Source organism: Meriones unguiculatus, chromosome 6 (genome assembly GCF_030254825.1).
Source record: "Meriones unguiculatus strain TT.TT164.6M chromosome 6, Bangor_MerUng_6.1, whole genome shotgun sequence".
NCBI classification, from domain to species: Eukaryota; Metazoa; Chordata; class Mammalia; order Rodentia; family Muridae; genus Meriones; species Meriones unguiculatus.
Window position 1 is genome coordinate 121,054,367 of NC_083354.1, and position 15,527 is coordinate 121,069,893.

The 15,527-nt window shown below is 41.9% G+C and overlaps 1 protein-coding gene across 3 annotated transcripts in view; it reads right to left on the minus strand.

The window, feature by feature from the left end:
• Nucleotides 1-233: 233 nt before the first annotated feature.
• Tox (thymocyte selection associated high mobility group box) overlaps nucleotides 234-15,527 on the minus strand; it is a 309,256-nt gene continuing 293,962 nt past the window's right edge. For all 3 annotated transcript variants that reach the window (XM_060385956.1, XM_060385957.1, XM_060385958.1), the window contains exons 7-9: nucleotides 7,767-8,153; nucleotides 1,670-1,821; nucleotides 234-1,384 (exon numbers count right to left, since the gene is read on the minus strand). In XM_060385956.1, the coding sequence (XP_060241939.1) occupies nucleotides 1,348-1,384; nucleotides 1,670-1,821; nucleotides 7,767-8,153 (576 nt within the window). In that variant the 3' untranslated portion in view covers nucleotides 234-1,347. The remainder of the gene's footprint in view (nucleotides 1,385-1,669; nucleotides 1,822-7,766; nucleotides 8,154-15,527) is intronic.

Here is a 15,527-nt window from a genome sequence, read left to right on the forward strand (position 1 = left end):
TTGAATTTAGTTTTTAGTGGGGGAGTGAGTATTTGGGAACTGAGAAGTGAGAAACAGCTCTTTTTATCTTTTTAGGAACAGGGTACACTGGTGTTTGTTTAGGCTTGGAGCGTGTGAAGCCTCTGGGGCAATTTTCTGTTGTTGCACTGTGCAAAGAAAGAAGGTTACTAGGTAGAATTGTTTTTCATTTATGCCACAGAAAGATATGCAAAAATACGGATTCTTTACTCTAATTTGCTACTAAATGAAAAGCAGATTTGGTTTTATTCATGTCACTGTAAAAACTAAATAAGTATTCACACCAAGCATGGATTTTTTTTTTTTTTGCCAGCAAAAATTAAAACATCAATGAAACCTTTTTCAAATACTAACAAATTTACTTACAAACACCTATATTTATTATTTCATAAATAGGCGCAACAAGTTCCATTAAAAAAAAAGAACGATTAAATACAGACACGGTATGAGGAAACAATAATACAGAGCCATAGGTAAGGATGATCATTTAGAGCTTTTCAACCTGTTTCTGCAGCTAAGATACCAGGTGAGCATTTGGCAGCTTTATACATAAAAGGACTTCGATGACATTTTCTAACCATTACACAAAAGTGATACAAAAAAAGGAATCTTTTTTTCTGCAATACAAAATAAATGTGTTTGCGCATCCTTCGACACTAGTTTCCTTTTGTCTGATCAGTAAGACAAAGCCAATTTGTGTTTAAATTAAAATCATTTGGGAATATTTTTCAAGTATTTTGAAAATATAGAACTATCAGTCAGTTGTTTTATTTTTATTTTTAAAAATGAAGTAAAAATATGAATGTTTGCCAATTTAACCCCTCTGTGAAATCAACAACTGGGGTGAGCCAGTTTCAAATTACAATTTAGCTACAAAAACATTCACATTTTATACTCTAGGAGAGTGTAACATAGATGCTATTTACAAACTTGCTATGACTGCTACATCAAGCCATTTAAAAAGTCTTTAGTAGTTTCATATAAACACCCATTATGAAAACCAATGGAAAACCCAGGACCGTCACCCCAGACACCTACGGTTGCTAAGGCAGTTTACTAGAGCGCAGCACTTCACAGCAAAACCAACAGAAATCAGAACGGCCCACACTTCCTTCGGGGAAGAGGAACGATGTCCATAAAAGATTAAAAAAATAATAAAGAAGCATGACTATTTCTTCCAGCGTGGGTGACCCACAAGCTCACATGGTCCTAAGTGCTTAGCAACTTGTATTTTCTAATAAAATGAAGAACCGCCTTGAGTGCACAAAGCAATCCGTGCTGAAAAGGTTTCCCTGAATTCCTCAGTGGAAAGGAGAGGTGTTGATATTTTCAGGTGAGGTACAGCGCTTTGTCCCTCTGCATACCCCTGCGAGGAGAGAGATCATCGTTACAAGAAGATCAGGATCACAGGGGGTGGGGGTGGGAGTGGGGGTGGCGAAGGTCGTGTTATTTGTTCCGGTTCGAGGGAAAGAAAGGGCACAGCTGGCTGACCCCCGTCCGTAGCAAAGAGAAACACGGAGGCTTTCGTTTTTGGAAAGCCTGGAAGCACAGGCTCCCCCGTTTTGGGACCTCACTTCTCCGAACCCTCTCCCGGACTGGGGAGCATGCAACGAGGAGCTCCACCGCCAGGTGGCGCTGGCCGGCTGCTTACCCACTACTGCAGTAGTCGTTATTCCAGTCCACCGGCTGTGGGGGCGGATTCCTGCACCCGGAACGCACGTACTCCATCGCTTGGGTGACAACCTGCGCGGCTGTAGATGTAGGGTTGATAATGGTCTGGTAGTCGGGCGGAAGAGTGAACCCCTGAGGGACAAGCAAAGCCACATGTGAGGAAGGCGGTGCCTTTTAAAGAAGGCCCGGGCTCGGCTATCCCGGTCATCCCTGGCGGGCCACCTCGCCGCTTCCGCAGCGGCCGGCGGAAGGTAGAGCAGGAGCGCCGCCGCCACCTCCTTATTCTCACCTTTCCTTCGCTTAACCAGGTGTCAAAAATCTTTCCAATACACCCCGGGGCAGACAAATTAAGTCGGGAAACAACTTAAAATGTAGACAAGCCATCGCGATCCAAGCAAAGGGGGAATGACCTCAAGCCTCTCACGGTTGATGTTTTCTATCAACCTAAAGATACATTAACGGTTAATCCCCAGAACAAGCAGCAGAGCCCTCCTGAAGGATTCGGGCAGCAGGTGGCTGAGTGGTTTATTAGGCTACACCTATTCTCATATTGTTCCCAAAACCCCTTTCTTCATTCAGTCACAATGGGGCCATCTGCTTCTTCTTTTTCTTTATTTGTATTTCTCTATCAGCTAGAAATTTCATCCGAAGCTTTTTTTTTTTTTTTTTTTAAAATCAGTTGTTGGGCTACTACAGGGGAAGAGATGGAAAACAACTTGCCATTGGAATAAAACATGTAAAGACAGCAAACATTTTTAATTGAGAAGTCTCTTAGCTGGCAAACAATACCCATAGACTTCAGGAGGATTCTTTTAATTCACCAGGATGGTGAACTGCTGACTTCTAATCCCGGTAAAGCGATTAGAAATTCAAGGACAGAATCTCTGAAGTATATAGCTGTATCTGGTAAACAAAGAGCGCTATACACAACTTATTTTCAGTTTCTCTGGTGAATTCAAGAGCAGCATACACAGGGCTTTACTGGAAGTGACCACAGAAAGAAACAATCTCATGCTTGTCTCTGCAGCAGACTCTAGCCATGGTTTATAACACGCCCCCCCCGCCCCCGCCCCTCCAAAAATAAAAATCAAGATTTAAAATGCACCATGATCTATTTACTTTCAAGAAGCTTTGGAAGGTCAAATATTGTTGATAGGTTTTCTTAAACTCAGCAGGATGGTGGGAGGGTTGATTTTTAACTAAAGATATTTCCTTAGGCTTTTACTCATGGGGGGCGGGAATCCCTCACATAGTGACTTGAAGACTGCATCTCCTTTCATCTTCTTCATGCCCCTGCTTGGCTCCTAGTGATCTACTGATTAGCCATGTCGGTTATAAAGACAGCAGACCTGTGTCCATGTCTACTTTCACTGAAACTGTGGAGAGAGACAAAATTCAGGGTGACGGGTAACAAGTCACCAGAGTCCAGATTTTGGCAATGCTGGTTGTTGGCCCAGTGAAGACTTAAAGCAATGGATTTCCTAAAAAGCAACTGCCTCGTAGGAAGCCTCTTTGCATGGAGGTCCCTTAGTTCAGGCTGAAAGCATCTTCCAGAGGGAAGGCAGGAGTCATGGGCCCTTTTCAGAACAGGTTGCCCCTTTCTCTAGGTCTTCCTGGATTCATATCATGGAAGGAGCATCACAGGCCTCAGTGAAACACCTTCATTCTCTGTGGTCCTGACATACTGCCCACCTTCTCAGTTTCTGGTCCTCGGGTCCAGTGCCAACGCATCACGGAGATCTGAGAGACCCTGTATTGGTTTCTTTCCCTCCTGGGCCCATCCCCCAGCTGCCTGGAGGCACTGTGATCACTGCGTGCTTACTGGATAGTCTCAGGGCCTAGCCTACAGCAGTAGCTCAATAAATCATGTTTTTCAAGAGACAACGACAATCTGATGCTACTGCAAGAAAGGCAAAAATGAACATGTAAATGCCAAGGATTATTCATCTCGTTTGCATAAAGGTCCTTGTTGGATTTCTTTTCACACAGTTGACAAAATGGAACCAAAAAGCCCACAAGGATCAAAACAAAAAAATAACTAGTAATATTCTGAGTAAGTTGAAGATACAGACACATGGAAAAATAATGCACTTGGTGGAAATAGTTCCACAAGTTGAGTTGGAGTATCAGGAACACATTTTTTAAAATTACTAGCTTAAAACAAAATTCCAAGGTGGAAAATTATGCTACCTTCAAAATCTACATTTAAATAAATCACTTCTTCCCAAACAACTAAGGACCAAGAAAAATGCAGGTATAGACTGGAGTATTAGTATTTAATATTATTTTACTTTCAAGATAGAAATGGAAACATTCCTCAGCACACTGTATAAAGAGATGCTGAGGTCATCCCTGGAGCTGGGTACCCTTCTATTATGACTGTAAATAGGAAACAACAATGATGATATAAATTTTTTGAAAAATGTTTGCTTAGCAGTCTAATTAAACGAGACTGAATATTTTGCATTTTAATGCTCAGGAGAAAAATCACCAACTGTTTTGTAGCATGCCTGGAATTTTAAATTTTATTTTCTGGTGCCAGATTGAAATAAAAATAGGAAACATGATAAAGATTAATTTGATGTCAGAAGGGACATTTGCTCTTTAATTAGATTCCTGTAGCCCTCACAGTTTTGTTTTGCTACATAGCAAGTCTGAAAAGGCCTGTAGCACCACGAAACAGTGATCCTCAGAGCCACACTTTACTGCAAACTAATTTCATTTCCTGCCTGTCTGGAGAAGTATTTTCAACAGGCATCAATGTTTTGTCTTTATGACTGATTTATTCATCAATCTCAATGTGATTTAAAAAAAAAAACCTTTAAATTACACCCAAATCCTAAAGCAGCTGTTTATTACACAAGGAAATTGAAAATCTGTCTGTGATATCATACAAAGATTTTTTTTCTTAAGGTTATAAAGGAAGTTGACAGATATTAATGATTTTTTTCCTCTTGACCTCATTCAACAATAAAAGTGCACTGAGAGACAGAAGGAAAACTGAAACAAAAAAAGTAGTTTCATGGGCTCAATGTATAAGATATTCTTCAGGAAAATAATGGAACTATCATTCCTGGTGCATTAACAATTTATTCTTGTTGTTGTTGGAAACATTCATTTTCAGGGGGATGATAAAGTACGTGAAGTAATACTGAAATGTGAGGCCACTTTTAAAAAGTACAGTAGCCATTATCTTTATTTTGTCCCGTTTTCTCTTTTGGTACTTAGATAGGAGTGTGGTCAGCAAATTAGGATGCAAACAGCTCCAGGATGAAGATGGACTGGGTGATGAATCAGGCAGGTGGACTTGAATCTACAGGCTAAAATCTTATTCATGATGTGAAGAGTGGACCCAACAAATTTGAGAATGTACTACATCTCATCAGTACGTGCCAACTTTTCCATCTGGACTCTAGGGTGGTCAGCTAACATGAGTTTCCGTTCTCTTTAATCTTCAGGCTCCCTGCCCCGCTTACCTGCTCATGACTGAGACAGCGTCCCTATCATTTTCAACCCGTGAACCTCTTTCCTGATTATCGTTCTTTGCCGGAATATCCTCACACCCTTCCTACCTGCCATGGTTTAAATGTCGCCTGTTTTTTGCATCCCTGGTCTCTGTCACCCTTAAGGAGGGCTATGAACGTGCTCTCTGCCCCTCCCCCATTGGCTGGTGTCTTTCTGTATCTTTGCCATGGGGTTTTCATTCTTGTCTTGTTCTCATCACTCCCATGCTCCAACTCCAAGGGAGCTGGACTCCAAGATCACTTAAGTTTAAGGGTCCGTGCAGTGCCTGGCACACATCAGGACTCATTTAAATTATTTTTGGCACATCAAATTTTTAAAAAGCTTCCAAGGAATTTACACGTAACAGCCAAATCTACAATTCCTCTATATAGTATAACATATTACTCATTTAATTCCTTAAAGGTTTATTATTCCATAGTTACTTACTTAAAAGTCAAGGCATTGTTGGAAGTGATTTTAGTCAATGCCATTTTTAGTAGCTATATTTTTTCCCCCCCGAGTTCCTGCCAGTGTCTTTTTTTATGGTCTCCAACCCCAGACACTTTAAGATACATTAACAAAGCTGACTTATAGACTGATACAAATACCTTGTTCAAAGCAATATGAGTTATTACCTCCCCCCCAATATTAAGATTTTGTGTGTTGGAATAAATCTCTTGAGGATTTACAAGGAGCCTTTTATAATTCTGAAATAGCTGAAAACGACTCACGGCGACCCTTATGTTATCCAAGGTTTTAACATGCGGAAAAGAGGGAGACATTCCTGAGTGGACAAATTAGGAAAGAGTCTCCTTCTTGGATAGCGCTGTCCCTCTGCCTGGGGGGGTGGGGGTGGGATTGTGTCTTTTTACTCTTTTTGTTGGGAAGTAGTAGCTGAACTCCAGCATAGTGATCAGCACACAAGCCTGGAGCCCAGGACACCTGCAACCAGGTGCCTGCCCAGCCCAGTGAAGGTGACAGATCTCAGATGGCTTATTCTTCATGCAAATACCATTGCTAAAATGTAAGGCACTCCATAGCGTCCATTTCTTTGTGAGTAATGTCTGGGGTTGGAAGCTGCTACCACCTTGGTCTTCCCTTCAGTGAGTAACCTTCAGCAATTCGTGATGCGCAGGTAGGAGAGTTAGCTATTAATGTACTCGGTTTAGGAACCAAGGGGCAGTGAGATGATGAATTCCTTTGTTTTTCATCGAAGGTTTGATTTTAAAAGTAACTAAGACTTGAAAGCCCTCTAAAGTCTTAGAGGACACAGGCTTTCTGATAGAAATCTGTTAACAATCTGCAAGAAAGCTCAAGGCTGAAAGGCAGTCCCTGACCACTCAGGGCGAGGCTTCTCAGTTCTGATCAGATCTGCATTTGAATCCCAGCTCTCACCTTGTGAGTTTATTACTGTAATGTGGGAAGTCTCAGCTTCTGCATCTACAAAACGAACACAGGACCAGCACCAGCCTGCAAGTTTTCTGAGAATTTGAGAACTGAGTCCTGGGTTTGCTGTAGTCAGCTTTCAGAAACCTTGTCTATAATAATCATAATACATTTTAGACTGCCTACACAATAGTTTGTCCCTTTGCCTTCCCTCTTCCTACTTTTCCTAGGGAAGGCATGCATACTGTGTACAAACAGCTAGATATGAATTTTGCAGGAGACTGTGCCTGCGTGTTTTCTCACAACTCTAGGAGAAGCATAATTGAATGGTAAAGGCAGTAGTTACGTGTGCCATGATTTGTGGTTTTACCTTTGCCTATTTTCTAAAGTGGGCTTTCAGGGTTTTTCAATATTCTATGTTCCACTGAGTTTATAGAGTATGTTCCTAATTTTCAAATTATGAAAGAAGATAACAATCTAAAAAATATGAAAAGAAAATTTGATTTCATGTAAAAACTAAACAAATCATCCTGAAAGCACTCCTGTTTTTTTTTTTTTTTTTTTGTTTTGTTTTTGTTTTTGTGCGGAAGACAGATATCCTCCCTCCTTGCCACCACAGTCTTGCGTTTGCAATGCTAGGGATTAAACTCAAAGTCTGTCACATATTGGCAAAATACTCACTCCAGGCTCTTTGTATATATTTGTAAATGAAGTTCAATTACTGTTTGGTTCTTAGTGTGTTTGGGGCTCTGCTAAATGTGGTATTAAATCTGATTTTACTTTATACCAATTACTGAACTCAAGGGTCATTCCAGTCAAGAAAACCTCATTTCCTAATGACATTAGAAAGAAATTATGGACGCGGTTTCAACAAAATCCACGATACCCAAGGCATCTTAGCCCATGCTGGCACTAAAGAAACAAACCAGAAACAAAGGGCCACCAGCAAGGGAACACCGAGTTGATATCTTATGAAAGAAACCAGTGATTTGAAAGGAATTGCTATCAATGCCTGATTCTGACAATCCACGGCTCATAAATTATGTTTTCCAGATGTGAGTCTGTCAAATATCCCCAGTTCTCCATTTCAATAGAATAACTACCCTTCGCTTGATAGACAGCCGTCCACCCTCCCAGCCCGCACTCCCCAGGCTCTTTGGAAGTCCGCAGAGCTCTCGTAGACTTACTTGCTGCATGGTGGGAGAGTGTAAGGCAGTCTGGACCTGCATGGGGAGCTGGTTCCCAAGGGGCTGCTGCATGGCAAGAGGCTGATGTTGCTGCATGCTGAGATGCTGGTGGAGAGGCGGGCTGATCTGGAGGGGCGGCGGTGGGGACACAGCCATGTTGGCTATGGAGACAGTCACTGGCATTTGGTTATTCGGCTTGGGTGCTATGTTTCTGGGGAGGCTTGGATGCATGGCGGTGAGGTGAGGATTCATTCCCGGTTGTTGGTGATAGTGGGAATTTAGGTAGAGAGCTGAGTGGGCCTGGCTGGGCCCGTGGAACACTGACGGCTTGGAGTTGACCAGCTGGGGTGGCTGAGATGACTTAACGTCAACAGGGTCACTGTAGCTCTGTGGAAGGAACAAAGGAGAGCAATGTTAGGGGCATGATGCGGTTCCCAGGATGTCTGTGAATTTTCTCAAGGACTTTCATGAGAATCAACACCCATTATTGTTCTTGCGTCTCTTTTCTAAGGATTTCTTCTGTCGTTATTTTTAACACAACTTATACAACATTGGGTTTCTAACTTTTTATGAAATCTAAAGCAAGCTGTAATGACATTTCATTCCTTTTCCTTTGCCTAACCGCTCTGCTCCGACTGACTATTTTGGTCATCCAAGGAAAGATAAAAAGATGCAGGAGGACATCATTATCACTGTTAAGGTATCTCACTTTCAAAGTAATTCAGTGCAGCTCTCCTACTGATCCCATGCTTAGTTTCTTTTCTTTGTGTCCTCCCAGAACCATGGCCCCAGATGTTTCCACAAAGAAAAGAAAGATGGTTGATAGCGGTGGTTATGGAAGAGGTCTAAAACACCTACCAGAGTCATGGAAAAATCATATTAATGTCTTCAAAGGAACTGCAGAACTCATCTTGATTTTTTTTAAAGGAGTTGGTGATAAATTGTCCCTATTAACGAAGTGGATAAAAATAATCTCTCTTTGATATTTTAGACTCCATCATAAATTAATATAATCTTGCCCTAATTTTTCCACACCTAATAACCTTTTAATTGACTTAAAAACCAGGCATTTCAGTGGAAGCTGAAAGGAATCAAAGATTAACCCTGTGGCTTTACCTCCCGGGGTAGAACCTAGCTCTTCATTTTCTGAGAGAAGAAATGGGGATGGAAGTGATGGGTGTGAATGCAACAGGAGGGGCGGAATCAATTGTGCTCCTACAGAAGAAAGCCACCTTTTCCAGATGGTCTTGGGGATTCACATATACTCTTACGCCACAACCTTGACCTGCCTCTTTGGTTCACAAGTCATCTCTTTGCTTAAGCCCACACTATCACCTACAGCCAGGGATGAATCTTCTTTCAGCAACGCAGGGGTTGTGTGTTCATGAGGGCCTTGATGTCCCTTCTGTCTGGGCAATGCTACCCTCTATACATAGCCCGCACTATGGATGGAAGTCAACATAAGCTCCCAAGCTTCATCATCCCAGGCCAGTCTGACGCACTGTAAGCAGCCTAGTGCAGGCCCTCCCAGAGATGGAGGGAAAGTAAACCACTCACAGGAAGAATGATGCTCATGTGTGTGCTGGCTTCCCTGCCTTTGTCTATGGTGGTTAGTGGTTCTCAACCACATATTACTGTCTAGCAGGAAGGATATATAATGACCCCTTAGAAAATATGCCAAATGTGTGCATGTGTGAAAATGTCATGATGGAAAAGGAAAATAGACTATTACAGAGGACCACAACAAGCCAGAATGCAGAGAGTGTCACTGTGGGGGTTCCTAACACAGCTCCTTTACACAAGGCTCAGGGCACGTCCCTGAAGAGGGAGTGAAAAGAGAGTAAGAGAAGTGTACCAGGGCATCTGCTCCAAGAGAGCACCCTCTGGACACATCGTGGATGCCGAAACCAGGGAAGACCAGCAGTACAGCTGCCCAAACAAACCCAGCACAACTACAACATGACTTCCTGTGCTAATATGAATGGATGTGTGAAAACATCACGATGAGAAGACAAGGACAAAGGCTACAACAGGTCATAGGCAGAGAATGTCACTTGGAGGAATTCAAGCCAGGCCCCTTCATTGTCACAGGCCAGTCAGAAGCACTGTGAACTAAAGACCCTCCCACACACCCCAAACCATGGGAATCTGGGCTCAGGGAGGTTAAGTTTTCTACGGAGTTTATAGAACGGCATGCCCAAAGAGCCATCACCCCCCCACACCCAAGACCCATTTTTACTAGTAGAATTGGAATACAAGTTTGTATTCCATGCATTCTACAGTAATCTCAAAATGCCAAAAACTGTTCAGCAGGAGTTTGTGAAAGGGACCGCAGACAGAAAGAGTTTATGAAAATGTAGTTCCCAAGGGCACTAAAGGAAACTTCTAATTAGTCTGTTTTACTTCTGCTTTTAAATTCTTGTATAAGACAGTTAATAATTCAAGGCAAAGTTCAAAGGGTTAACTAAAAGTTTAACAGGGAAAATTTAGGAAAGCCATATATTCATCACACACACACACACACACACACACACACACACACACACACACACACTGAGCCCTTTTATTCTCGCTGGCTGGCCACTTGGGACTGGATAGCCTATAAGGTGACTTGTCCCTGAAGAAATGGGACTCGCCCTTTCTCAGCCCTCTTAGCAGTCATTAGTGTCTGTGGCTCTCCATCTAGCTCTGTAAAATTTCTCCCATCTACGCTGGCAAGTTAACTAAGGTAATTGTGCAGATCTTGTTCAGGCAGCCATACCATTGAGCTTTCATGGTGTCAGCATCTGTGTTTTGTCTATAGAGAAGGCACTATGTCAAATCAGATGTCCCAGTCCTCCTCCTTCTTGTTGTCTTGCTTTTTTGAGGTAGGGTTTCTCTGTACAGCCTTGGCTGTCCTAGAACTCTCTCTGTAGAGCAGGCTGGATTCTAATTCAGAGATTTACCTGCCTCTACCTCCCGAGTGCTGGGGATAAAGGCATGTGCCACCACAGCCTGGTTCTCTGGTCTTGGTCCTCTTCTCTTATACTCTTTCCACTCCTTGTTCACTTGTGCATAGGGGCTGGGTTGCAGATGTAGCAATCAGGGCTAGGCACCCAACAGTGACACTCTGCATTTTGACCTGTTGCAGATCTCTGTAATTACCTCTGTCTGCTTCAAAAGTGGTTTCTTTTTTTGACACTTTTTAAAAAATTTAATTATTTTTTAATATTACAGTTTATTAACTTTGTATCCCAGCTGTATCCCCCTTTCTTATTCCCTCCCAATCCCACTCTCCCTCTCTCATCTCCTCCCTTCCCCTTTCCAAGTCCACTGATAGGGGAGGACCTCCTCCCCTTTCATCTGACCCTGGTTTTTCAGGTATCTTCAGGACTGGCTGCAAAGACCAAAGGGTGCAAACTACACTTATCTGTGGGTACAAGTATTTAAAATACAGTTAGAAAATGTACTAATGTAGGGAAATGGCTGTAGCAGATTCTCTTCTAGGATCTATGACCTTTTTTTAGATACAGGTCGTTGTCTACATTTGGAGTACCAGGGGGGAGTCTTCCCCTATTGATCAAATAAATTCAATTAGGCAGTTGCTGGTTACCTCTGAAATATAAGTGCCAATATTGCCACATTAGGGATATCTTGTCAGGCTGGTTGTTGTGGTTTGTAGGTACAGATTTGAACAGATTGTTCTCAAAGGGAGAAATAAAAATGGCAGAAATATCTTTAAAAAGTGTTCAGCATCTTTAACAACAACGGAAATGCGAATTAGAACTACTTTGAAATTTCATCCTATGCTAGTCACAATGGGTAAGATCAAGAAAACAGCTGACAACATTGCTAGTGAGGATGTGGGAAAAGGAAGATCCTCATTCATTGTTGGTCGGACTGCAAACTCGTGCAGCCACTGCAAACTCGTGCAGCCATCATGTAGATTACTGTGGAGAATTCTCAAAAAAGCTAAACAAAGATCCACCAAATGACCTAGCTGTACTAATCTTTGGCATGTGCCCAAAGGACTTGACATCCTTTTACGTAGATACTCGCTCAACCAAGTTCATTCCCATCTCTCCACAATATCTGAGAAATGGAAAGAACTTAAACGTCCTCCAGCTGATGAATAAATAATGTACATGTGGCGCATACGCACTACTGAATACTATTCAGCTATAAAGGAAAAATGAAATCATGAAATTTTCAGGTAAATGGATGGAACTGGGAAATATCACATGAGTGAGGTAACCCGTATCTAGAAAGAGAAATACTACATTCATTTTAAAAAATTATTTGTGGCTCCCAGCTCTGAATCTTATGCTTGGGTACATGACCAGATGTGACCACAGAGGCTACAGAGGCAACAGTACCATGGGAATGAGGGAGAGGAGCTCTAAATAAGGGGATAATAGGACACAGGTGTTATGAAAGGAGAGGAAAAAAATATGAGGGGCAGAGCTAAACTGAGGAGGGAAGGGAGAAATAGTAATGAAGGGATTGCAAGGAAGGAGAGAGAGAGAAAAATACTAAATGTGCTTGAAAAAAGTAGGGAATGTAAATGTTGTTTTTATTTTCTCAGATGAGAGAATGAGATGAGAGCTGTTTCCAAGCCTTTCTAGTTCTTTCTGAACACTTGCTGGCTGGTTCAACTCCTGTTCTGGCCCAAACTCTTCTCCAAGCTGACTGGTGCAAATTGACTTCTCTGGCTTCTGACTGAATTGCTCCTCCTAACCTCAAACTAATTCTGGCAAAATGTTTTAATCTTCTTATTTCTCATTCTCTGGCTCATTTTCTTTTCATCTGTTTCCAGCTTGTTCTCTTTGTAACATGTCTCTATAAAACTGTTGTGGTAAAAAAATCTCAGTAAAGGGGTGGGGGGCAGCCTTACCAGGCCACAGAGAAAGACAACGCAGCCAGTCCTGATGAGAACTAATAGACTAGGGTCAGATAGAAGGGGAGGAGGAACTTCCCTATTATTGGACGGAGTGGGGCATAGGAGAAGAAGAGTGGGAGAGGGTGGGTGGGAATGGGAAAGGATAAAGGAGGGGGCTAAAGCTGGATACAAAGTGAATAAACTGTAATAATTTTTTTAAAATAATATAAAAAATAACTCTTAACACACATACACACATACACACACACACACACACACACACACAAGAACTCTCATCTCTCTCCCTATGAGCTTTTAAGTCGTCTCTTTCCTGTCCTGTTTTCATGAGAGTTGGGCATATTTTATCTATGACTCATTTACTCAAATCTTTCTCTATTTCATCACTTTGTCTGGCCTTCAATTAGATGTCACTTTCTTTTCTTTCTCTTTATTTACTTTTATTTTTTACAATTTTTTTTCATTTTATATCCCAATTATAGCCCTGCATCTCATCTCCTCACAGGCTCACCTTCCCTTTCTCTTCCCTCCTTTCTCCTTCCCCTAATTCACTGAAAGGGAGTCCTCCTCCCTGCCATCTGACCCAGCTTATCAAGTCTCATCAGGACTGCCTGGATCCTCTTCCTCTGTGGCCTGACAAGGTTGCCTCACCAGGAGGAAGTGATAAAAGACCAGGTAACTCAGTTCATGTCAGACACAGCCCCTGCTCCTCTTACTCAGAAACCCATATAGAGACTGAGCTGCCTATAGGCTACATCTGAGCAGGGGGTCTAGAGCCTCTCCATTCATTGTCCTTGGTCAGTGAATCAGTCTCTTCAGGGCCCCTTGGGCACAGATTTTTTGGCTTTGTTGGTGTCCATGTGGAGCTTCTGTCTCCTCTAGGTCCTTCTATACCCCTTTCTTCCATAAGACTCTCTGCACTCTGCAAAAAGTTTGGCTGTGAGTCTCTGCATCTGCTTTGATCTCCTGTTGTGTGGAGACTTTCAGACGATATCTAAAACAATCCTGTATAATAAAAGGTCTTCTGGAGTTATCTCCATCCCTGATCTCAAGCTCTACTATAGAGCAACCTTAATAAAAACTGCATGGTTTTGACATAGAAACAGACTGGTGGATCTATGGAATGGAATCGAAGACCCAGAAATAAAGCCACACACCTCTAAACATCTGATTTTTGACAAAAATGCCAAAACAACACAATGGAAAAAAGATAGCATCTTTGATAAATGATGCTGGCCTAATTGGATATACATATGTAGCAAAATGCAAATAGACACATATCTATCACCATGCACAAAATTAAAGTCCAAATGGATCAAAGACCTCAACATAAAACCAGATACACTAAATCTGTTGGAAGAAAAAGTGGGGAAGAGCCTAGAACTTCTTGGCACAGGAGACAACTTCCTGAACAGAACACCAACAGCTCAGGCTCTAAGATCAACAATGAATAAATGGGATCTCATGAAACTGAAAAGCTTCTGTAAAGCAAAGGACACTCAACAGAACAAAATGATTGCCTACAGACTGGGAAAAGATTTTCACCAACCCTACATCTGACAGAGGGCTAATATCCAGAATACATAAAGAACTCTAGATGTTACTTTCAAACATGGCTGCTTTCTTCTATAAACTGTTTACCTTCATTCTTTGGGATTAAAGGTGTGTACTAAGGGTATGCCTATATTCCAGCCAGATCTTATGGTAATTCAGAGTGTGTCTGCATTCCAGCTGGATCACACAGAGCTAGAAGGTCTTTCGATATGGTCCCTTGCCAGAGCAATTGTGTTGTTGGATTAAAATTCCTCTACAAGAGAAATATTATTTTATAAACCTACTTAAAATGCATATGTAATGTTTGTATAAGTGTGTGTGCATGTGTGTGTGTAGTTAAAGGGAGTTACGTCACACAGGGACATAATGCTTACCCTGTGAGCCATAGACTACCCAACAAAAGCCCCAATACCAGACATAGAAAACTTCTTGACCAGGTTGAGTTGTTAGTCAGAGAAGTTCAAGAAACTCTCCAAACAACATAGGTTCTGGCTGTTGTCCTCCATTGCCTCCTAGAACTCTAAGGTAAGACTCCACTGCTGAAAACTACACCTACCTGAAACACAGAACTTGGAGGAGGTGATCTGGAGTTGACTGGAGGTCCCTTCCCATGAAAGAGCTTTCATAGTATGGAAGGGCTCTTTTCCTCAAGGATAATTCAGTGCAAAACATTCTGTATCTTGTCATTTATCTTCTTCACAACAAACAATATACAGACCAGCCAGCACCCTGAGCTACTCTGGAATACCAGGAACGTTTTCTCACCAGGGCTATTGTGTTTTTCAAACTAAGTAGATTTCTAAAAACAATTTAGAGAACACTTGAAATGCAACTTTTGACACAGAGGGAGAGCTTCAGGAAGCTAGGGGTTGTTGTTACTTTCTCTCCTCCTTGCTTTGCAAACAGTAGAATATCATGTGCCAAACAACCTGTTGGGCCATTTCCATATCCACCACAGACACTCAAGTAGGCATTCTCTTACTATATTACTGTTGAGACACTTCTGTATCCACTAAAGAGCCTCCCGTATGAGTTCTCTTACTAAACTGTCTTTTTGCTAAGATGTCCTGGATAAAGAAAGAGATCCTAGTTGTGGGGACCCGGTTCTCTATGATTCATGCAGCTAGAAGAGCTCAAAGAACATGTTGTTGAATGAATGCATGACTGACTGTCCTTGGGCAGTGCCTGACTCAGGTTCTGCTGTCTCTGTTGACGACTGTCACCTAGTTATAGCCTCTTGCATCTCAAGGACTACAGAAGGATCTCAAGGCCTGAAGACCCTTCTGTATGTCAGATTGTTTACCTTGTTTGTTTTTTTATTTTTAGCTTGA